At 38.6% G+C, this 22,642-nt stretch overlaps 1 protein-coding gene across 4 annotated transcripts in view; it reads right to left on the bottom strand.

Moving 5' to 3' along the window:
- Positions 1–22,642, bottom strand: part of ahctf1 (AT-hook containing transcription factor 1) — a 68,216-nt gene that overhangs the window by 9,487 nt on the left and 36,087 nt on the right. For all 4 annotated transcript variants that reach the window (XM_062968953.1, XM_062968949.1, XM_062968952.1 and 1 more), the window contains exons 12-33: positions 21,653–21,781; positions 20,828–20,918; positions 20,654–20,743; positions 20,385–20,525; positions 19,624–19,728; positions 16,854–16,947; positions 16,154–16,277; positions 16,026–16,082; positions 13,385–13,531; positions 12,270–12,454; positions 11,900–12,044; positions 11,611–11,742; positions 11,070–11,217; positions 10,818–10,968; positions 10,397–10,495; positions 9,499–9,688; positions 9,190–9,390; positions 7,496–7,922; positions 6,766–6,874; positions 6,108–6,211; positions 3,377–3,546; positions 854–2,945 (exon numbers count right to left, since the gene is read on the bottom strand). In XM_062968953.1, the coding sequence (XP_062825023.1) occupies positions 854–2,945; positions 3,377–3,546; positions 6,108–6,211; positions 6,766–6,874; positions 7,496–7,922; positions 9,190–9,390; positions 9,499–9,688; positions 10,397–10,495; positions 10,818–10,968; positions 11,070–11,217; positions 11,611–11,742; positions 11,900–12,044; positions 12,270–12,454; positions 13,385–13,531; positions 16,026–16,082; positions 16,154–16,277; positions 16,854–16,947; positions 19,624–19,728; positions 20,385–20,525; positions 20,654–20,743; positions 20,828–20,918; positions 21,653–21,781 (5,131 nt within the window). The remainder of the gene's footprint in view (positions 1–853; positions 2,946–3,376; positions 3,547–6,107; positions 6,212–6,765; positions 6,875–7,495; positions 7,923–9,189; positions 9,391–9,498; positions 9,689–10,396; positions 10,496–10,817; positions 10,969–11,069; positions 11,218–11,610; positions 11,743–11,899; positions 12,045–12,269; positions 12,455–13,384; positions 13,532–16,025; positions 16,083–16,153; positions 16,278–16,853; positions 16,948–19,623; positions 19,729–20,384; positions 20,526–20,653; positions 20,744–20,827; positions 20,919–21,652; positions 21,782–22,642) is intronic.

The raw sequence follows: 22,642 nt of genomic DNA, 5'->3' as shown, positions 1-22,642 counted from the left end.
TCAAATAATAGCTCCATTTAAGATTAAATGACAGCCAAGTTGTAGTATTTTGGTGTTGTCTTACCAAACAAGCAGTTGAGGGAAACAATTAAACTGAGATCTCCTAGAAAAGTTGTTCACCTTGTTTGCAGTAGGCTGACTGCTGTGACCTTGGCATTCACTGTCTCCTAATATTTTCTCAAAGCTGTATTTGAAAAGCAGATTTTGCTATAACTGCTTCAGATACACTATTATTAAAAGGCAAATGTAATAGTAACATTAACTCAAGGCCAGATTTTAGCCAAACTAAGCCCTGCTACTATGAAATCTGTCTTTACTGAGATTTTTTTTTTAAAAAAGCGAGGGTATTTTTTATAGAGTATGCTCCTTATTTTTCAATGGCTTTTGACATTTGCATTTAACCTTTAAGATTCATTAATGCCATGGGAAAATATGAGATTACACACTTCTGCTGCATGTTAGTTAGAAGCAACAACATCTGAGCTCATCTTTTTTTCTCTCCAAGGTTACTTTGGGGGGAGACTTGGTCCTCCTTTCATCTCAAAGCAACATGGACAACAGGATCTGAGTCAAAGAGCCAATGTAATGTCTTCCAAACCTCCCTCTTTTCTGACAATATGTTGGGTTCCCCAAACCAATATAGCATTCTTGTGCTCTCTATTCACCACAGGGTAACTGTTTCTTGGCAGTTCTCTGCTCTCCTAGATCCAATTTGGGAGTTACTGACTCAGTCTACCACCTTTTTGTTTTGCAACAAACGGGTGAACTGGGAAGTTCACTAGAAACCATAAAGAGTATGACAGAAAATGGATAAAACCCCTAAGTTTCAGCCTAAGAAATAAAATTCAAATACCTTTCGATTTTTCTGTGAGCTTTGTTAGAGGTGGAGAAAAATAGAAAGCCTCGTCCAGAGAGAAGCTCTCATCCACACTCTTTTTATTGTATCTGGTCCTGTGAGTGCCATGCTGTACCAGAGTTGTCCCTGTATCATTGAGCCTTAGTTTGGTCATGTCTGCAGACTGAAGTTCTTCTGGATTACTAGTTCCCTGTGGCAAGTGTTTCTCCTCTTCTGTGCTTTCCTCAGAAAGAGATGAGAGTTGGCTCCTCTTTCTGACTGATGTCATCTTAGACGGTCTCCTTCCAGAACTCCTTGCTGGACTTACTGTTTTCCTTGCTGGAGTTACTGTTTTCCTTGCTGGAGTTACTGTTTTCCTTGATTGGGCAGAACATTCTTCTGGAAGGGATTTTTCTACATCTGTTTCCTCTATCCTCAGAGACGCAGACTTTGCAGTTCTTCTCTTTGGAGTGTCCACTACAGACTCCTGTAGAGGCAGTGACGTTTCTGCCCTTGTTAACTGATTTAATGCTCTACTTCTGGTGTTTCTTCTAGGAGTGATAAAAGTTTTAGAATCTGTTTGAGGAGGAGATAACAGAGACATATCTAGTTGCGAATTTGCTGAAACAATCAAAGGATTCTTTCTTGGTCTGCCTCTTTTCCGGGGTTGTATAGGTGTTTGTTCAATAAGTTCAGTTCCATGACCAGGAACCTCTCCTGATACACTTGTGTTTTGTCTTCCTGCTTGTTCAGGTGGAACAGCTGGCTGTACATCATGTTCAGAAGTTGCTTCTGATAGACTCGACTTTCTCATTCTGCCCCTTCTAACCGATGTAGCCAATGATGATTTCTCAGGTTCTTTTTCGGTCTCAGGTATTTCTTGCAGTATATCGTGCTTTCTTGACCTCATTCTACTTGGTTTGGGACTTAGCAGTTGTTCACTGGATTCCACTGTCTGATCTGAAATTTCATTTTCTGTGAGCTGGAAAGCAATGGCTTTTAGTTTCTTTGCACTTTTAGGTTTTACTGTCACCTGTATTGCATGATCAATGATAAACTGACTACCTTCCTGATCCGTTATGCTTGTTGTATGTCTAGAACTTCTTCTGTAACCAGAAGATGGTTGCTCATTGGAATATTTGTGAAGTTCTGATGCAAGCTTTTTTTGTTTTTTTGGCCTCCCTCTTGGAGTCTTGGCTGCTTGAGACTCCTGTGTAACTGTCTGAACATTTGTTGACTCTTCTAAATCTTTTGCTTTGGTGGCATCTGTTATTGGAACAGTCGAAGTCTGGGGTGTTTGCTGATCTTGGGATTCTTCAGAACTGGTAAGAGGGAGTCTTTTAGGAATGTCTGGAGTCTCCTTTGCTCGCCTAGAACTCCTCCTTGGGGTGGGCAGTACTAAAACATTTACTTTATTAGTCTCTGTCAGTGGTTGGTCATCAGGCAATGGGACATTCGGGCTTTGTGTCATTTGCTCTGTTGTGCAGGCATCAGATACCACCAAACCTTCCACTTGGCTCAATTCTGTAACTTGCTTTTTCTCAAAGGGAGACTGGGGGGAACTTGACACCTTCTTGCTTATGCTTTCATGATCAAATTGTTCTACTGCTTCATTGGAAAGTTCTTTACTTCTTGTGTCCTTTATTACATCTAAAAGGTTTTCGGCAATAGCCGCCTGAATAGGTTCAGGGACATACGGCAATACTTCAGCAGTACTTTGAGAAATCACATCACTAGTTACTGTGGATACTGTATTGGTGAGACATTCCTGGTTATTGTTTTCAGCAATGCTTGTGTCTTGACCATCTACTTTTGATTTATGTGATATAAGAGAAGTATCCAATGCAGCAGAGTTTTCTACCTCAGCCTCTTCATCCCCTTCTAATATCAAAGAAAAATTATTCTCTGACAGGACAAACTCCCCTTCTCCTTCATTAAAGTGAGGCTCGTCAATATCTTTATCAGGAACATCACATGTAACCTGCTGCTGCTCCATAGTGTCACAGTTGTACTGAAAGTGGAGGTTGTTTGAAGGACATAGCTCTATGTTTGGCAATGCTTCCATTTCTGTTTCTGCAACTGATGCTTCCTGTTTTCTGTCTCCAATGACCTAGAGAATAAAAACCATCTGAAATTAGTTCAAGCACAATGTTTTCCAGAATGTACTTTAGGGTTTAGAGAAAGAATCAAACTGCTTAAAAGCTATACTCTGCATTCAAATATAAATGGCTTGAAATGGAACAAAGCCACATAGAGAAGTGGAGACCTGGTCCTTAGCACCTATAGATATTGCTGACACTTCGTAGTAACAATCTGCGATGATTTTTGGTCTGTTATACATTCATATCATTGGAAAGAAGCACTGCACTCTGAAAAAAATCCTTCTGCATCTATTGTGTTAAGGTTTCTCCACATGAAGGAATATCCTGATCATTTTTGTGATCCGATATCAAAAGAAATTTGGGAGCATTTATACTAGTAAAAAAATTCCAAACAGTATCACTGCTATCTAATGATGTATTGATAATAAATATGATTTACTTTCTGGTCTTGAATTTCAGGTTCGCTATCAAGTGGTGCTTTTTCTTGCAGGTCTACTGTAATTTCTTCTTTGGCAGCTTCTGCTTTGTCTTCTTCTAATGCTACTACTTCAAGTTCATCATTTGAATGAATACTAGCCATGTCATCACTATCAGGAATACTGATGATAGCTGAAAAAGAAAAAAAAATCATAACTTATTTCTACATTAATACTTTTAAAATCAATGGCAATACTATAACAATTACAGCTTTTGAAATGTGTGAGATTCTTACCATAATGCTCCAATTTTAAAAACAGAAAATATTAGACTTCTTTTTAATATAGCTTGAATAAAGCTAAGGTAATACTTGACCACATCATTCCCAAAATTACAGAAATCACTAGGCTTTCCCTACAACAGGCCTGCATAACTTGGCCCTTGTGAAGGGCCAAGATTTCCCCACAAACCCTTCCATGGGCCACACACACCCTGCAGGAGAAGCCCCACCCCTTTTAACAACAACAACAACAATAATAATAATGTTTATTTGTATCTCGCCTCCATCTCCCCCGAAGGGGACTCGGGGCGGCCCACAGTAATATCAAATACAAAACAATAACAATGTACAATACATCAACAAACAATAACATGCACCAGTATTCACTTTTCCCACCCTCATGCTGTTTCCGTGGGAATGGTGTGAGGTTGGGAAGCAGTCCGAGTCTCAAGGGGGAACCCCAGGCCTCTCTGAAGCCGCATTGTTTCCATGGCCAAGGCAGGCAGGAGTGCGAGCGGCCAAGGCTCATGGGGGAACCCAGAGCCTCTCAGCCATATGCCATTCCCATGAGGGTTGGAGGGAGACATGAGCTTGCCTGCGGGCTGCACAGACAGCATCTGGCCTGCAGGCTGTATGTTGTGCAGACCTGCCCTACAAGGATGCTAACTGTTAGAAAATATGTACATAGGAAGCAAAGGCTTTTGTGTAAATTCACTCCATTCAAGCTTACTCAGCTTATACTCAGCTTATACAAAAGCACAGACAAGAAAATTGCTTCCCTGCTGCCTTTTGGATATATAATACAAAGATTAGATGAAGTCCTGTGGATGATTTTTTTTCTAGGAAAAGATCTTTAGAAGCATATATATACACACACACACACACACACACACATACATACAGAAAAAGGTCACGATAGCTACATATCTTTCTTAGAAGATGCTAAAATAAAATGCATTTAAATCTGTAAGCTACCTTTAACTTTAGCTTTTTAACATCTACATGAAACCGCTGGGAGAGGTCATCCGGGGTTTTGGAGTTGGGTGCCATATCTATGCAGATGACACTCAACTCTACTACTCCTTTCCACCAATCTCCAAGGAAGCCCCTCAGATCCTTGATCCTGGCCGCTGTGATGGACTGGATGAGGGTGAATAAGCTGAAACTTAATCCTGACAAGACAGAGGTCCTCCAGGTCAGTTGTGCGGCCGATCGGGGCATAGGGTGGCAACCTGCGCTCGATGGGGTCGCACTCCCCCTTAAGACGCAGGTCCGCAGCTTGGGGGTCCTCCTGGACTCAGCGCTGACACTTGATGCTCAGGTGTCGGCGGTGGCCGGGAGGGCCTTCGCACAGTTAAAGCTTATGCGCCAGCTGCGACCGTACCTCGTGAAGTCTGACTTGGCCATGGTGGTCCACGCCTTAGTCACCTCCAGGTTGGATTACTGCAATGCACTCTACATGGGGCTGCCCTTGAAGACGGTTCGGAAGCTTCAGTTGGTTCAGAGATCAGCAGCCAGATTAATAACAGGAGCTAGTTACAGAGAACGGTCAACACCTTTGTTTAAACAGCTCCACTGGCTACCGACAATTTTCTGGGCCCAATTCAAGGTGCAGGTTATTACCTATAAAGCCTTAAACAGTTCAGGACCTGCCTATCTCCGTGATTGCCTCCTCTCCTACGAACCAACACGGACCCTAAGATCATCTGAGGAGGCGCTCCTCTCGCTCCCACCTTTGTCTCAAATGTGGCTGGTGGGGACGAGGGAGAGGGCCTTCTCGGCAGTGGCCCAATGGCTCTGGAACTCTCTAACTAAGGAGATCAGGTTAGCTCCTTCCCTGCCCATTTTCCGCCGGGAATTGAAAACATGGTTGTTCCAGAGTGCGTTTGAATGAATAGGCCCAATAGAGCTGTCATTAGAATACTTCTTTGTTTTAAAAGCATATGGCACTTTATCACTGTTAGTCATTTCCATGATACAGCACTTTATGGAAGCTGTCCCCACTGGTTTGCTTTTAATTACTCTGATTTTATCTGCTTGGATTTTAATGTATTGTCCATTATTTTATTTTGTGTATCGTTGGAATGTTTTAAGTTTTTGTCAAATATGTTGTGTCGTTGTTTCGGGCTTGTCCCTGTTGTGAGCCGTCCCGAGTCCCTTCGGGGAGATGGGGTGGGATATAAAAATAAAGTTTATTATTATTATTATTATTATTATTATTATTATTATTATTATTATTATTACTACCACCTCTGAAATATGGCAAGATAGATTCTCATCTCAGATGTGTGTTTTTAGAACATATTAGAAAACATACTGGACTTCCAAAATTTTAAATAATATACATGCTTTGGAGTCCTAAAGTGAAAGTAGTCACACAATCTGGAAATTAAAAGTATCTTGTATCTGTTAAAAACAAATGGGAAAAACTCTTCTGGTAATTTTATTTGTACGATAATGAAAATATACATACATTCTTCATCTCTTCCATCTAGCTCCAAGGCTTTGGCATTTGACGCAACCGGGAGCCCTTCTTTTAACAGTGATAGCACACTGGTTTCTACAGCACCTGATCCACTTGATATAAAAAAGACAACATTCATTTACAATTTCAAAAGTCTTTAAAATCATTTTTATAAATATTACCAAATCTATTCCAACATCACAATCTTAAATCAATACAATTAAAATTGAATACAGAGCCCATGCAAAGCTGTTCTATGGACAAGCCTGGAACCCTGCTTTTTGTTAAATTGCCACGCAGCTATGAATAGGTGGTCTGTATTTCTTACTATTTTGTATATTCAATAAACATTTACTGAGTATCAAAAACCAGCTAGCAAATGTTATTTACATACTACTAGGTGGCCATACATCAGGGGGCACGTTTACATCTCTTCAAAATGCATCCAGAAGCACATTTCAATTAAAAGAATCCCAAGCCCTAATCTCTTGGGCTACAAACTAATTTAGGAGGCAAATCTTGTTCAACAGAGAACTGCACTCCCCTCAGATAAACAATTCTCACCTTATGCCCAATCACAACAGCCAAGAAACTGAACAAAACAAAATACACCTTAAAGCCAGCTGTGACGACTATTATTATTCCAAGATCTACTTGGCATATTCACCTTTCATTAGGAGGCACAAAAGATACTACAGTGTCTTCAACAGCATGTAAATGATCCATTACCAGTACTCTATCCTTAGGAAGTGTCTCACATTTTTTTTCAGGCGATCCTGTCAACAGAAGGCACAGCGTTATTCTTAAAAAAAAAACACCCTAATGCACGCAACTTTTAAAAAACACAGGAAAAACCTCAAAGAAACACAAATGCTTACATATGTAACATTGAAATTTTACTGTAAGTGAAATATTCTGATTCTATAATAGAAAGGTTGACAATCTGCATATAAAGAGGAACCAAGGCAGGGCCTTTTTTGTTACTAATATTGTGGTTCTAGAGAAGACAGACACACAAGTCAGGAAATTTAATGCCTACTCTTCAAAAACACTATTTTTAAAAAATCAAATTTTTACTCCTGGGCACCCACAGTATTTCCTAAACACGTAAAGAGCATTATGTATTTTCCATGGACCTACTTTGTTCCCAAATTGGCAAACTCAGCTATTCAAGTTCACTTTTATAGAAAAAATGGCAACCAACAGAGCCACACTATTTAGACCTTGTTTCTCTCCATATGTTGGAGATAATGCTATTTGTTGAATCTGGCTGATTCCATTCTTTCCTATTGCACACATATAGTGTTAAAAAACCAAATGATACAGGGATTGGAATTTTGGTCTGTTTCAGCATGCTGTTTTTCCCACTGTCTGTAGATAGATGACCAAACACATACCAATGGACAGTTTTACTTCTGGAGATGTCTGCTGTTCCATTTCTAAAGGATCAATTGCAACTGTCTCACTGTCATCGCTGTCAGCTGAGCTTGGAATATTTACAGTGTCTTCAGAGAAAAGATTAACTGTTTGAGAGGCTACAAAGGCGTTACTCCCATAGTCAACTGGTAATTTTGAATCATAATAGTTTGAAGTCGGGTGTGCAGACGTGACACAAATGGTGTTAATTCCTTTTGAGGAGTCAGTTTTATCTAAATGATCGCCTTGTATAATTTCTAAAGATAGGTTCCTATGTTCATGGTCTTCATGGAGACTGCTCATAGAGAAGGAGGGAGTTTTTCCTTGCTTAGTCCACATATCCTCCAGTTGTATGTCAGTGTTATATTCAGATGAAACTGCACTGTGCCTTGCTTTACAATCTGTAACCTTGAGTAAGAAAAAAGACCCACGTTACAATAGATAAAAAACTCAAATTTCCCAATAAACTGAAAATCTTCTGAACATTAAAAAAAGCCATGCAATGCTCTAACTCAGAAGCAGCATACTGAACCTAATAGACACCCCCCCCCCCCAATCCTTTAAAATAATCAAATGCAAGTATATTATTCTGGATATGTTAAGTTTCTACTACTGAAATTTAGCAATTGCTCAAGAGCTTTGCACTGACGGTAAGTGCTGTTTGATAGTGGAATGTGTTACCTTGGAGGGTGGTCTCCCTGCTCTGGAGGTTTACTTGCTCGGTGGTCATTTCTAGGAGTGCTTTGACTATGTGTTCCGGCATGCTAGGGGGCTGGACTGGATGACCCTTGCTATCTTTTTCAGCTCTATGATTCTATGCTATGGTGTTAGAATGCTAACTGAAATGACTACAGTTGTAAAAAAGATAACAATTAAATAGAACTACTCCACACAGACTCCTTTCCTCAAAGATACAAAATAAAATGTACATCAAGGAGCAGGCCTTGCAAATGGGCAATCATTGATCTGAATGGCCCAATTAGGTTGTAGCACTTTATGTTATTTGTAGGAAAAGCTACACTCCACCCAGATCTCTAGATAAGCAACTGTAACTTGTCAATTGCCCTCTGAGTTCCTATCTATGTGTTTTCTTGTAATTCCAATCTGCTTTTCTCCTTTGTCCTCTACTCTGTAATGGGTTACTTGTGCCAAAGATTATGCCAAGGAGACTTGCCTCTTGCCACACTGAAACCAATGAGACAGCAGAATGAAAGCAAGGATCTAGATCTTGGAATATATATTTAAGTAGGCAATGTCCAGCTACTTTCAATCTTCAGAAAAGAAAATGCAGTATTGACAGTTTTATTTAGCAACTTTACTTTTCACACTATGGTAGGAAAAAGCTAACAATAGCTGCCTTACAAACCGAACACTAGAATTAGCTTACAATACATCATTTGTGTGAATATGCTCTTTATGCTATCATGCAGAGACTGTGGCATGAAAGAGACGGAAATTGCATCATTCCCTTGCTATCTAGGTTTATCTGGCATCCCAGCATTAGACACCATATTCACTTGAAACCTATTCATACAGAACCCTCCTCCCACTTTTTAAGTCAGTGGTACCACAGATGACGATTATATTTGGCATCAGTTCCAATCTCACACAGCGCCTACACTTCAGGTAAGGAGTTAGGCTTTTTTCTTTGCGGCATTAATTTCTTCCAACTTACTGGAACAGTCCATTGTGAAGCTTTGTTTTCTTCTAAAAATGATATTTTTGTTTCTTTTGCACGTACAGGGGGTGTAATAGATCTTCCTGGAGATGAGGTTGGAGTAGCCAAAGGAGTTGTGCGAAGACTCGATCTCAAAATGGACTGAGGGGTGAAACCAGGGAAGCCAGAGGAAGATGTAGATGTCAAAGCTTTAGCTCTCTAAGGGGAGGAGAAAACATCTTAAAATGTGTGAACTAAAACCCAAGTTAGTATATGTGCCATGTACTGATAGGTTTCAGTCCCTGAAACCTTCACAGTTCTAAATACCTTAACAACAGGGGGTGTTTCCAGTAATTTTAATTCTGGTGCTCTTGCAATGTTCTTAGGTAGTAATGTTCTTAAGGAGTATCGAGGGTTGGAATGAAGTGGACTAGAAAGCATGCAGGAATCAGAAACTCTTGAGCTTCGGAGGGGCGGTGAACCGAGAGAAGCAGGCTGGACCACCAAGTCAAGCAATCTGTAAATATTTTAGTGTTGAAAACATGTGTTTCATATTAATATAATCTGCTTGTAGTGCTTATAACTTATGTCTATATTATTACAATCTACAAAATGGTGCTTTATCACAGTTCACCCATAATTTAAGTTCAGTAGCAAGAGGCTTTCCTAAGCATAGAAAAAACATTGCTAGAAATCTTCAAATTTTACAAAGCTCCATGAATAAAATGTAACTGAAGGCAAAGCTACATTGTCTCAAATATCTTGTTATGGATTCAACAACAAATTATCAGCATATTCAACTACAGTAGAGTCTCACTTATCCAAGCTAAATGGGCCGGCAGAACCTTGGATAAGCGAATATCTTGGATAATAAGGAGGGATTAAGGGAAAGCCTATTAAACATCAAATTAGGTTATGATTTTACAAATTAAGCACCAAAACATCATGTTGTACAACAAATTTGACAGAAAAAGCAGTTCAATATGCAGTAATGTTATGCTGTAATTACTGTATTTACGAATTTAGCACCAAAATATCACGATATATTGAAAACATTGACTACAAAAATGGCTTGGATAATCCAGAAACCTGGATAAGTGAGGCTTGGATAAGTGAGACTTTACTGTATATGCAAGTGTGGCTGCTCATATAACTCTTAGGAAAGCACTCAAAGGCTATAAACCCCTCCTGAACTTCAGATATACTTCAAATATAAGAATTTTACCTGGAACATTTTCGTAACGATTTAGTAACTGGTGTCCCAACAAATGGATCAAGTAACTCGTTATTAGTAGAGGGCATGCTGGGCAATGCTTCTTCAGTTCTACATTTGGAAAACAGGGGAGGCCAAGTTTATAGCAGTAGTTATATTCACACATGCATTTAAGGATTATTTTCTCAAAGTTACAAAGACAACTATACAGCTTAGTACATTGTAGAATTATGGGGATGTATAATAAAACTGGCAAAGATTTATATGACAGAAAGGCATACTTACAGAGTAAGAGGCTACCATTAGTGACTAATGGGGAAAAGGTGAAGAATTAAAAACAATGGCTATGATGTTCCTGTGTATTATAGCAAGGAGCAATACAAATTACAGTTAATTACAGTTATTCCCTGAATGCAACAAAAGGAATACTTACATTTCATTCTGAAATGATTTATTTTTCTCTTCTGTTCCCACCCACACTTCTCCAATTTTGGATAGAACATTATTGATGAAAGTTGCTTTGGTAATGACATTCCCGGCAGCAACTTGCTTTGCAACTGTTGACAAAGGTTTTGGTCTCATAACTAAGAAGGAAAAAAAGAAAGAAGGAAAGCTGACATTAAAACTGAGTTTTCAAAATTTTATTTTGAGAACAGAATCACTAATTTCTTCTGAAATGTCTTACTTTCCCGCCGTATTGAAGATGACAAATGATAGGGCTTGGCTCGCTCTGCAGCCAGTTTCCTTTGAACTCTGGGAAGAACTTTCCCATATTGGTCCAATATAGAATTTCTGACAACTGATCTCTCTTTCCATCGGGGATCACGATCACTCTGTTTAACAGAACAGCAAAGGGAAGTTGTAAATGGACTATTCACATAAATGACTGAAATACCCAATATGAGCTTTTAAAAATAGGCACCAAGTTGATTCCTCCCATAAAACCATGAAGTAGGGAGCAACAGTTGCATATACTGTACAGATGTACCTGTCAATTTGTTAGTAATACTAAGACAGTGGGAATATTTCTGGATGGGTTATTAGCATGTGGATGACAAAAGGGTGGGAGGGAAGAGAAAAAATTGTTTAACACCATTTATACTAAAAGGTGAAAAGGAGTTTAGACAAATTAAATTTTTTATCTATTTTTCCAGAAATATATCAAAGCAAATCCAGGGCAAACATATCCTTGTTTCTCTCATATTCACACAAATATTAAGGCTTACCATGAGATTACGTTTCAATGACTGGTTCAACTGTAATGCAGGAATATAGTTGGCACGCTGGAGGTGGTGTACTAAGAGGAACTCGTGATTGTTTACACCAGCACTTGTCTGCAAAAATTTCTGCAAACATTCCTAGAAAAGATTTAGCTTGTTAACATTTCATTTCTATAACAAGTAAGAGTCTAATTATGAAAACACATAGTCACTGTATTATTTTATTTATTTTATTTGGAAAACATTTGTTATGTTTTCCATCGCATTTTTAGGATCAGAGACATATTTCGCTTACCTGTTCAGTTTCTGTGAAAGGCAATTTCAGCAGATCCTCCATGAGTCCCAGTTCCTGGCAGATTTCATATATATGTTTGAGCATTTCCTCTACGTTTAACCTAGTAGAATGTTGCCGCAATACACTCCAAGCTTCCACCATACAACTGAAACCAATTGTTTAATTGCAAATTAAAGCTGTGGAAGATTTGTTTACACAGAAATTGTACTATAATAAGTACTAAACATGTTCTAAGAGTTTAGGAAATATCGTCAATATATGCTACCAAAAAACAAAAACAATGATTTCAAAATAAGATATTATTCTTGTTTAAATGTGTGAATATTTTTGATTCAAGGAACAGAGAAAAAATGTACTAGCCATGCTTTACCTGTTAAACAGCAAGATAGTTAGATGAAGCATCACTTCACTGCCGCTCATCATGGATGGTTTCATTGTTTGTATGTATCGGAGAGCTCGCTTGTGCTCTCCTTGACACATCAAGGCTTGAATGATCCTTGTGTGCTGCCAAGCCAATCTGAGTGTAGCTGGATGAAACAGATAGGCCAGAGAATTCTGCAAAAGTTCAAGGTGACAATTAGAGTGCCTGCAATGCTGGCAACATATGCTTTTATTAACCAGAGAGGACCCAGAGTGATCCATGAGACACAAGGGCTTACTGCCTTTCCCTCCTGAAGTAGACCTTCATACTTAAGAGGCTGTCATGCAATAGGCTAACTTTACAACTCTCAATTTGGGATTGAGGATGCCCTGCATATATGGCTCAATAAAAAAAAACCATGTGCTTAAGAACTGTATTAAAATAAAATTAATGTACTGAAGCAAGCCTTAAAAAGTAGGGAGTTTGGACAATTAAAAAAAACTAGTAACCAAAAAATGTTCAATATTGTGGAATATGTGACTGCCCTAAAATTAGTATACAGTAATTCCACAGACAAAGGTGGACATCCTTGGGTGGGCTGGTGGATAATCCTCCTAAGCCATCAGGCGACTGATTAATTTGTGAAGGCAAATACATATATCTGACTACATAAATACTTTATTTTTCAAAGAGACAGTTTGTTCTATCATACAAAGGAAAAAGGTGGGTAAGGAAAGAAGACAATCTTGAAGGATAAGTAATTAATTTCAGCAAAAAAAAAACTTTTACAAATTTCAATCCACTTTTTTAGATGCACAAACGGACTACAGTATCAAGAATGATTACTTATTTGTAGGGGTAGGTTCGGTCAAATTGGATAAGACACTATGAAATTTGGGAGGGCCAGGTGTACCCTAAAGCAAGAAACAGAATTTGGAGCACACTTCTGTAAGTTATCATAATGAATTCACAGTCATTTAAGTGACACTACTTAAGACTGCGGTGGAGAGTTTATACGATCATCAAGGCTCCTGCTGGACACCCCCTTAAAAATCAGCCTAGAATCAGTCAAAATGGATCATAAATTTCTACAAAGAAACAGAAATTTCATTTTGTGCACCTACCTCATAGTCGTTGTGATCCAAACACCAAAAGCCTTGGATTAGGTTAACCAGACCTATAGGAATTGCAAAAGCAGTTGGGAAAGAGTCCACTGAAGTATCAGTCCTGTTTGGACAGGAATGCATGATGTCCAATAGTAAATAAATTGACTGATTGGAAACATTAAGGGAAATCATCTGGTGTATATATATATATATATATATATATATATATAGAGAGAGAGAGAGAGAGAGAGAGAGAGAGAGAGAGAGAGAGAGAGAGAGAGAAGTTTTCTGGTAACACAATCTCATTTCCCATAAAAGATGACATAATAAAGTGCTTTTATTAATTAATTTAATATATTTTGACTCATTTGTAGAGATTTTGTGCTGTTACTTTTGTTGATTTAAGTTACATTTGTTATTTGTTTTATTATGGTTTATTTTTGTAATATTCACATTGCTGTAAGCCGTTCCGAGTCCCCTTGGGGAGATGGGGTGGGATATACATAATTATTAATACTTCAACAGAGATCAACTGATAGGAAAACAGTAACAATGAGGGTGGAAGACTCAACTTGGAAGTTGTAGTGCCTTTGACTAAGTCGGAGTGGACTAAGTAAAAGTGACAACAGAGCCAGTTTGTTAGAATGGAGGGCACAGGCTATGTCAGCTCAAGGCATTTCTCATGCATCTTCAAATGCCAAGGGGCCTTCTATGGTGGCTACCACATGAACCAGACCTCTTAAGTCAAGGGCCCATTCCAGATTCAAACTGGTCGACAGTGTGTATTTTTCTGACAAGTTGGGAGTTTAAATTTAGTGCTGAATGGGCTAATTACAGCTCTATGTGCACCTATTATTAATAAAAATGCTTTTGTTCAAGGTGGCATTCTTAGCTGCTATAACATGTGTAAAAAGGGTGCTGGAGTTGTTAGCTTTATTGATGAAACCAAATTTTTGTCAGTTGAGCAGGACAGACCAAATTAATAATGTATTTTCTATCTAAGAGATGGATTAAAGCATACATATTGCAAAACAATGATTATGAGAATAAAACACGACCAAAATATATTTGGCCTCATTCAAACAAGACCATGGGCATCATCAAAAACTTCTTCTGTTTAAGTGTTTAAAACTTTGGTGCTTGTGAAACATTGTTAAGTTGGACCAATATAAATACAACATAAGCAGCTTTTAGAAGCGCCATGTTGCAATCTGTAGCATCAAAATGATTCTCCCACTCAGAAGAAGGACTTGGCTAAGTCCCAAGCATAGTGGATTGCTCCTACTTGCCATCCCGAGAATGAGAAATTGGACTTACCATGAAGATTCATTTTGGGATAGCAGGAAGAGCAATCCACACCCTCCCTTAGAACTACAAAAAAAAGAAACGAAGAAAGGTTGCTAAGTGAAAGTTGTCCTGAGAATTGAGGTTAGTTAAGGCTTGAAAATAACTGTTGGAGAAAATGGAGGGAAGCTAAACAGTTCAACTGAAAAAGAATCTTGGATCCTGCCATTCCGGTTGGTACGAAGCAGAGGGTTAAACCCAATTGTAGTGAACTGCTCCTCCTGCCATCCCAGAATGAACCTTCATGGTAAGTCCAATTCCTCATTCGAGAACATTTTGCAAGATCATGGGATTCCTCCCTTTGTCTGGCATTGCAGGGACTAACCCAGTATGTAAATTGCTGCTCTGCATGTTCCAGAGAATACCTAACAACACCCAACACACTACTACTTTATGACCCTGTCCTCTGTAGTTTTTACTCCTACTTCCTTTCTCACCCCGAGTTTTAACCTAGTGTTCATGTGGCCTGCCCTTGGTTTTATTGTTCTTTTGATCTTGTTTAATGTAGTGTATATTTTCTTTTATTGTTGTTTCATTGTTGTTTAATGTGCTATGATTTGTTGTTCTATTATATTTTGTTATATTGTATTGTTCTGGGCATGGCCCCATGTAAGCCGCCCCGAGTCCCCGTTGGGGAGATGGTGGCGGGGTATAAATAAAGTTTATTATTATTATTATTATTACATGCTGGTGTGGCATTTGCACAGCCTAAGGCTAAATACTATTTGTCTGAAACTAAATCCAACTGAGTTCAATGTGGGTTTTTTCACCTTATGAACATCTACAACAGCAGCATATCTTTTGTGGCTGAAAAATTGTTTATGAAGACTCTTTGATTGTTTCAACAGAAAAAAGGGAAGATTTAAGATTTTTAGTACAAATCACCTCTTATCAATAACAATCACACAGCATAGACATGAAGGATATTTTGACCCTTCCTCTCCCTCAATCTTCTCTCTCTTTTGACTTTGTCCACCAAATTGGTCAAGGAGACCCAGATACTGAGCAGGCACAGGACAACCAGAATTTTTTTACTTAGATATAAAAGAGGAAGCCATGTAATTAAAAAAAGTGTGAGTCCATTCTAGGTATGTTTCTTTCATGATGGAGATGACAGCAAAACACTCAAAATGTTGTAGTTAACACACCTCTGTCCTCCTCATAGATAACAATAATTGTTTTTGCTTTGCGACCTTTCAGTTACTGTAACTTTGTACATTAAATACTGCATAGATATTTTTCACCAATTAAGAAAAAGCTAATTCAACACATAGCAGTAAGTGAAATAGCAGGTTTTAAGTGTATGAAAGGATACAATTGCATGCTTGTAGAGTTCTTCGATACTTTCTGACAAGTAGATATCAAGCAGTGCCTGTAATATAGAACACAGAGTCAGATATGTCATTTGTGAAAATCCAGCAAATCTTTATCCATCACACTTACATGTAATGTAGGAGGAGGATATTTGTCTGTTCCCCCATCATCTCTCTGCCACAGGTTCACAACTGAATCACCTAACTGAGAAATCATTCCATCAATCATTAAGCAGTCAGGGTTCCATTTGCCTCTACAAAAACAAAATAAAAAATACACAAAACAATTTAATTCCAAACAGTTAAAAGCAAATGAACATTTTCTATCAGTTAATGGTTTGTGTGATATTGATTTTGCTCTACATTTACAAAGGCCCAGGACAAAAAATGGAATCGGTTGAGCTAGAGAGCTCTGTAGAAGATTACATCGTAAAATTCCTGATTCTTGTAATTCGTAAGTAGCTGGATACAATTTCCCATTCAGTTATCATTTGGTTAAATGCTGCAACGGATCTTTTAGGATGGTTTACAATTAACAATCTAATAGACAATTAAGTAAAAAAGACAATGTACAGTTTTATAACACATACACTTTCTACAGAACCCTTTTTCACAAATCAAGAAAAGGGTAACTCAGTACAATGGAAAAGGTAAAATATGGTAGTATTTGCAGATTTTAGAAGTGCCAGCTATCCCTATACATATATTATCCATTTTAGAAATGCAAATCAATTGTTTGAGTTTTCTTTGACCCTAGACCATTCGGTTTCTTACCCTTACCATCATCTATATGAATAAGAAGTTTTCAGACTGTTATAAAAAGCCCTCACCTGGATAAGCGTTCCAGTTTTTGACGGCAGCCAGCATAAAAGCGTTGTATATGTTGGTAATTATAGAAAGGTTTTGACAATGGTGTATCTTCATCTAGTCAGGAGATAAACATTTGTTTTAACAACAGACAAAGGCACTCCAACTGAATAAAATATAGAAGTAAGGACTATCTTTTCACTTTCAGAACAATTACTTCACTATATTTAAGCACAGAAATACTTAATGTTGTCACATTTTAAAGAACTGAGCTACCCTTGCCATGAAGCAGATCAAAATTTTAAATACGCCCTAGTACCAAACTTGTTCATGGTTGAGCTTAGTTTGGTCTCAAGCCAGATCATTAACCTAATAATATATTTTAAAACAATAAAGAAGTAAAAGTAGATAGAATTAAACTATGTTAATCACAATCACTTCCAAATATTAGAAACAGCATTATCAAAATGCCTTCATGGTCCACCAAAAAACCTCAAAGATTAGGGGTGAGACAAGGGAGGTTGAGTAAGAATGTTGCACAAAAAAGGCCCTATCTAACACTGCCACCAAGTGCTTCTTTGTGATGGAGGAAGCCAGAACAGGACTTCTCCTGATGGGCACAGGAAGCTTAAGTAGGAGCCAGAAGTCTTCTAGTTGGTTTCAAATTTGTTCAGGACACAGCTGGGCAAAATACAACCCGCAGGTGTCAACTTTGCTTCCCCCCCCCCCCCCCCCGGGAACATTTTGTCCTCAAATGACCTCTGGGGGAAGGAGACAATTTTGCATTTTTAATGGACCCTGAGCTGTTTTTAGTGTAGGAGAGACTTCTCAAAACCAGAAGTGATGAGAAGTGGCTTCCAACTGATTCCTGTTGTAAAGAGACCTCTGAAAACGTGGGAAAACTGCCCCCATGCACTTTTTCTCTGGGTTGAAAATGTGGGGAAAATTGCTCCTGTACATTTGAGAGCATGGAGGGTTTTTAAGGTGGAGGAGCAGCCCACTAAGGTCTTTGAGGAAGGGAAGGACTGAAGCCCACCAGCCTCTGACAACTGCCCATGGTTTGAGTTTTATATGTAAACTAGCTTGAGGACCTGGCGGTGCCCAGGTTATTAGAAGAAGGCACTGTTTGTTTTGGGATGTTAGATAATAGCACTGCTGTTTGGTCTAGATCCATCATTGGCTGGGTTCAGTGTTGTCTGGATAAGGGTGAACTACAACTCCCAGAATCCCAGGGCAATCACCCCCAAACCCTCCCAGTATTAGCAGTTGGCCATGTTGGGGCTGTGTGCCAAGTTTGGTCCAGATCCATCGTCGGCATGATTTTGGGCTCTCTGATAAGGGTGAACTACACTCCCAGGTCCAAGGTCAATCACCCCCAAACCAGGCCTGTATGTACAGTTGGTCATGTTGGATCTGTGGTCCAGATCAGATGTCAGCTGGGTTCAGTGCTTTCTGGGTGGAGGTGAACTACAACGATCAAAAACAAGGTCAATTCCCCTTAACCCCTGCAGTATGTTCAGTTGGTCATGGGGCTTCTCTGTGCCAAGTTTGGTTCCAGTCCATTGTTGGTAGGGGTCACCACATGAGTGAAGGTACTGCAAGTCCCGTTATCTGTCGCAAGTTTGGTCCAGATCCATCACTGATTGGGTTAACAGTACTCTCTGGATGTAGGTCAAGTACAACTCCTGCAAATCATGGTGAATACTCCCCAAACCTTTTGTTCAGTTGCTGATCAATTCCTGTTAACTGTATGCCATAGGAAAGGGTAGGAAAGGGATATGCTAGAGGTAGTGGGTGGAGTGATGCAAATTAAGGAACCCTGGGATGTCCATTCTGGAGGAAAAACAGAACATCTAGGATGAAATGGTCCCCGCATGGAAGCCTTTACTTGGGTGGGGGGGTAGAATGGTGTCTGTGGAGAACAGTGGCAGGGTTTAGGCTACATGTTCACGGTGCTCACTATAACCTGCATGTCAACGGAGGGAGGGCCATTGGTGTCTTCTGCTCAGTGGGAACTATAGCTGTTTGTGGAGGCAGGAGGCTGTCTGTGTAAGTAGACACCTCCTCCACGTATACATTTTTCACTTTTATTATGTGTATGTATAGATAACAAGCATATTGAAATAGAGGGGCAGGGAGGAAGACAAAGATGGAACAAAACCAGTGTAATATGACTGAATACTAAATACCAGAAAGCTTTCTGACCACTACCTTTCCCTCACTTTAGCTTGTGTGCACTCCCCAAATAAGAGCACTAGATAAGAGTATAATGCAGAAACCTGATCTGGGTGCAACCAAAGGAGTATTCTCCAAACTGATGCTCATGTGTTGAACTATATCTTCTCTCATCCTCATTCAACATAATTAAATGCCAACACATTTTGAGGGTATGGGATCGAATAAGGCATATGTAACGATTGTGCTACTGTAATAGCAGAACACCAAGACAAATTCCTTTTCTGTGAAGTGCAGTTTATCAATTAATGTATAAAATTTGAGTGAATGGTGATAAATAGCTAGCTACAAATGTATCAATCAGATGACAGATCTTCTTTGAAGATACAATTCATTCATTAGATTTTTTTTGAAGGATAAAAAATTACATTTGTAAAGTAATGGGTGTGCATGTATGTGATTATTCTTAAGTCCAACCCAAAAGATATTAAACAACGTCTAGGTCACATAAGGCAGCCACTTCCAATCAAGTATGAAGTGTGCTGAATCTACAATTTTCATTTGTTGTTACATAGGAAGAGTTAGAATGTTTGAGAACCAAATACTTTAAAAACTTACCTGAACTTTCTGGAAGAAGATTAGATCGACAAAACCAAATGACCACTTGCATATACTGTGAAAGGAGACCAGCAACAACCTGCTTGCTTGTCAGATTTGTAATGCCTGAAAAGAGATTAACACAGGATTGTAAAAACCATACTGCATATTTTGAAAGCAATAAGAATTTGCCAACAATTAATTTACAATGTATCTATGTAAAGTGAGGGGACATGCTGTATACAAGAGTTCTAGAAAAGGAAGAGTTCTAGAAAAGGAAGAGCTCAAATAATAAATCATTCTTAGGCTAAAAGAAAGAACTGAGAAAGGAGACAAGAGCTCTACAAAATAATATATATATATCACATGACTTCCATTTTGCATTGAGAACAATGGAAGTGAACACATTCTTGAATAGTTCCTTTCTGCAGACAAGTATGCATACTCTTTCTAATTTTAGATGGTAGTCACCTAGTTCTACTTTAAGCCGCTTTTGAGGAACACCAAAACTTTACACATTATCAAGTTAACAGGGAGGAAGCATCCAGGAATATATAGTCTCAATATGCTAATCAAGGCTTTCTACAAACTATCTAGGCATTATGATGCTATATTTTGAAGTTAGATCAAGTTAGACTTTCCCCCCAAACCTCAGAAGAAAAGCACATACATATAAATATACACGTACGTAAGCTGCCCTCCCAGAAAGGAGGAAACATTGTTAGTTTCTCACTTATTAGAAAGCTATATTCAACATGCTTCTGATAATTGATCTCACACACCTTTTTCCGACAGGGCTTGTGCTTCCATTACAAAACAGTTCAAAACTGTGCTAAGGTTGCTAAGAAGCAACTCACAGTGTTGTAGAGACTGCAGAGTTTGTGGGTCAATGAAGTTTGATGATCCATCAAACAACGGTATACCTTATAAAAGAAGATTATGAAAGTATTAGTATAATAAATAAAGGTGCTCTCCCACGCTAGTTATTGAATATATTCACAACATAAGGCAGTTTTCTTCTTAAACTGCCAAGAAATACTACACTACTTACAAAGACGAACAAAATCTTCTTTTGTGTCCACCACTTTATTCCATGTCCATTCAAGAACAAAATGCAAGTTAGTGGCAGAATCTGGTTGTTCTAAGAAAAACAAAAGAAGAGATATTATGAATAAGAATTCCAGATTCTATAAAGGTAATTTAACCAAACAACAAGTGCATTTACCTTCAGCAGTCCACTGTTTGATGCAACTAGTGAGGAGTCCCAGAGAACTGGTTTGGATAGCAGCTGACAACACAGCTTCAAACTGCTCTTCCTAGAAAACCAATAATAAAATTCACTGATACTAGTAATAAATGCATTTGGTGTTAAAAATGCTTTTTAGGGTTCCAATCTCATCATATATAGTCTGCAATGCTGGTTCCATATAGGGATGTACATACCACCAGAAAACAATTCATCCAGGCAATTCAAATGATAATGTAATGGATCCAATGGAATCGCCTTTGTGACACATTTCTTAAGATTTATCCACACTATGGATTGTATTTCTTAGTTTTATCAATATTGTTAAGTATTGGAAACATAATCTATTTTTCCATGCTGTTGGGGGCATGCAGGAATTTTTCATAAAAGGCTAAATATTTCGACCAAGCTACAAACCTTGGTATTCCAAAGGCTGGAACCATGGCAGTTAAACTACTATAATTTTGCAGTGTGGACACACTCAGGGGCGGTTCAACCACAAGGCAAATTAGGCAGTTAAAACCTGATGTTTTGGTGCTTAATTTGTAAAATCATAATGTAATTTTATGTTTAATAGGCTTTTCCTTAATCCCTCATTATCCAACATTTTCGCTTATATTTTTCAGTGATTGGCTTGGGGGGGGGGGGGGCAAAATTCTGTTCGCTTACACTTGAAAATTACCTAGGGCAGCCCTGGACACACTCTTATTCAAATCAGGCACAACAGAATTCAGTTAGGTTTGGGTAGACATAACCAAGAATCACAAAGGAATGATTACATCTACATAGTCATTATGGACTCACCTGAGTCAGACTTGAAGGCTGTACATCAAGAAATCTTGGAGAAAGCAAACCTGCTACCAGACATCTGTTATAACCATCAGGAATAGCTTCATTTAAAAAGGAAGCAGATTTTTTTAAGAAATGCAAAGTCTGCAAATAAGCACAAACATTTATTGATTAAGACAACTAAAATGCTCAGCAGAAAGCTGTGAATGAAAAAAAGTAAAGGAAAAAGTAATAAAAGGGACAGAGCCTTCTCAGTGGTGGCTCCTTGGCTGTGGAACGCCCTCCCCAGTAACATCCGGCAGGCCCCGATCCTCTTGGGCTTTAGGAAGAACGTAAAGACTTGGCTTTGTGCGTAAGCACTTAATGAGTACACAGTGTATTGACATGGTCCGAACTAAGGTCTACGTCCAAGGTCTTTGGAAGAATGGAATTAAGTAACTATATGTTTTTAAGCCTGTATAATGTGTTTTTATTATTTATTAATTATTGTTAATTGTTTAAAGGTATTGCCGATTTTTATTGATTTTGTTGGGACATTGAATTTTGCCAGTTGTTATAAGCCGCCTTGAGTCCCCTTGGGTGAGAAAGGCAGGGTAAAAATGTTGTAAATAAAAACTATAAAACAATTGTTAAAATCAAGGCAACCAGAAACCAGACCCCATGCCACTGCAGAGGTGGAGTGTTGCTCTCACTTCATACAATGTAGAATTAAGCTTTCAGTATCCTGTCTAACATTGTTGAAGCTGGGGCACAACTGCCTCAGGAGTTTGTTGGCACTGGCCTGTATATGCTTTGTACAAACTGGAATTACATGCAGAGACTGGACTGCAAAGAGCCTACTGTATGATTAGGAAGTGATTCATATATTCACAAGGGCTGGCAGAAGAGCAATGTAGCTAGGTCCTCTTACAATCTTTGCAGAATAGAAAAGTGGACTGGAGGTAAAGGAATCAAATACACCATCTCTCCTCTATCAGCTCTTGACTTTTGCTAGGACACAATTCT

This window comes from Anolis carolinensis, chromosome 1 (assembly GCF_035594765.1).
Source record: "Anolis carolinensis isolate JA03-04 chromosome 1, rAnoCar3.1.pri, whole genome shotgun sequence".
Classification (NCBI taxonomy): Eukaryota; Metazoa; Chordata; class Lepidosauria; order Squamata; family Dactyloidae; genus Anolis; species Anolis carolinensis.
Note: the sequence above shows the minus strand (reverse complement) of the source record. Positions and strands in the feature narration are given on the sequence as shown.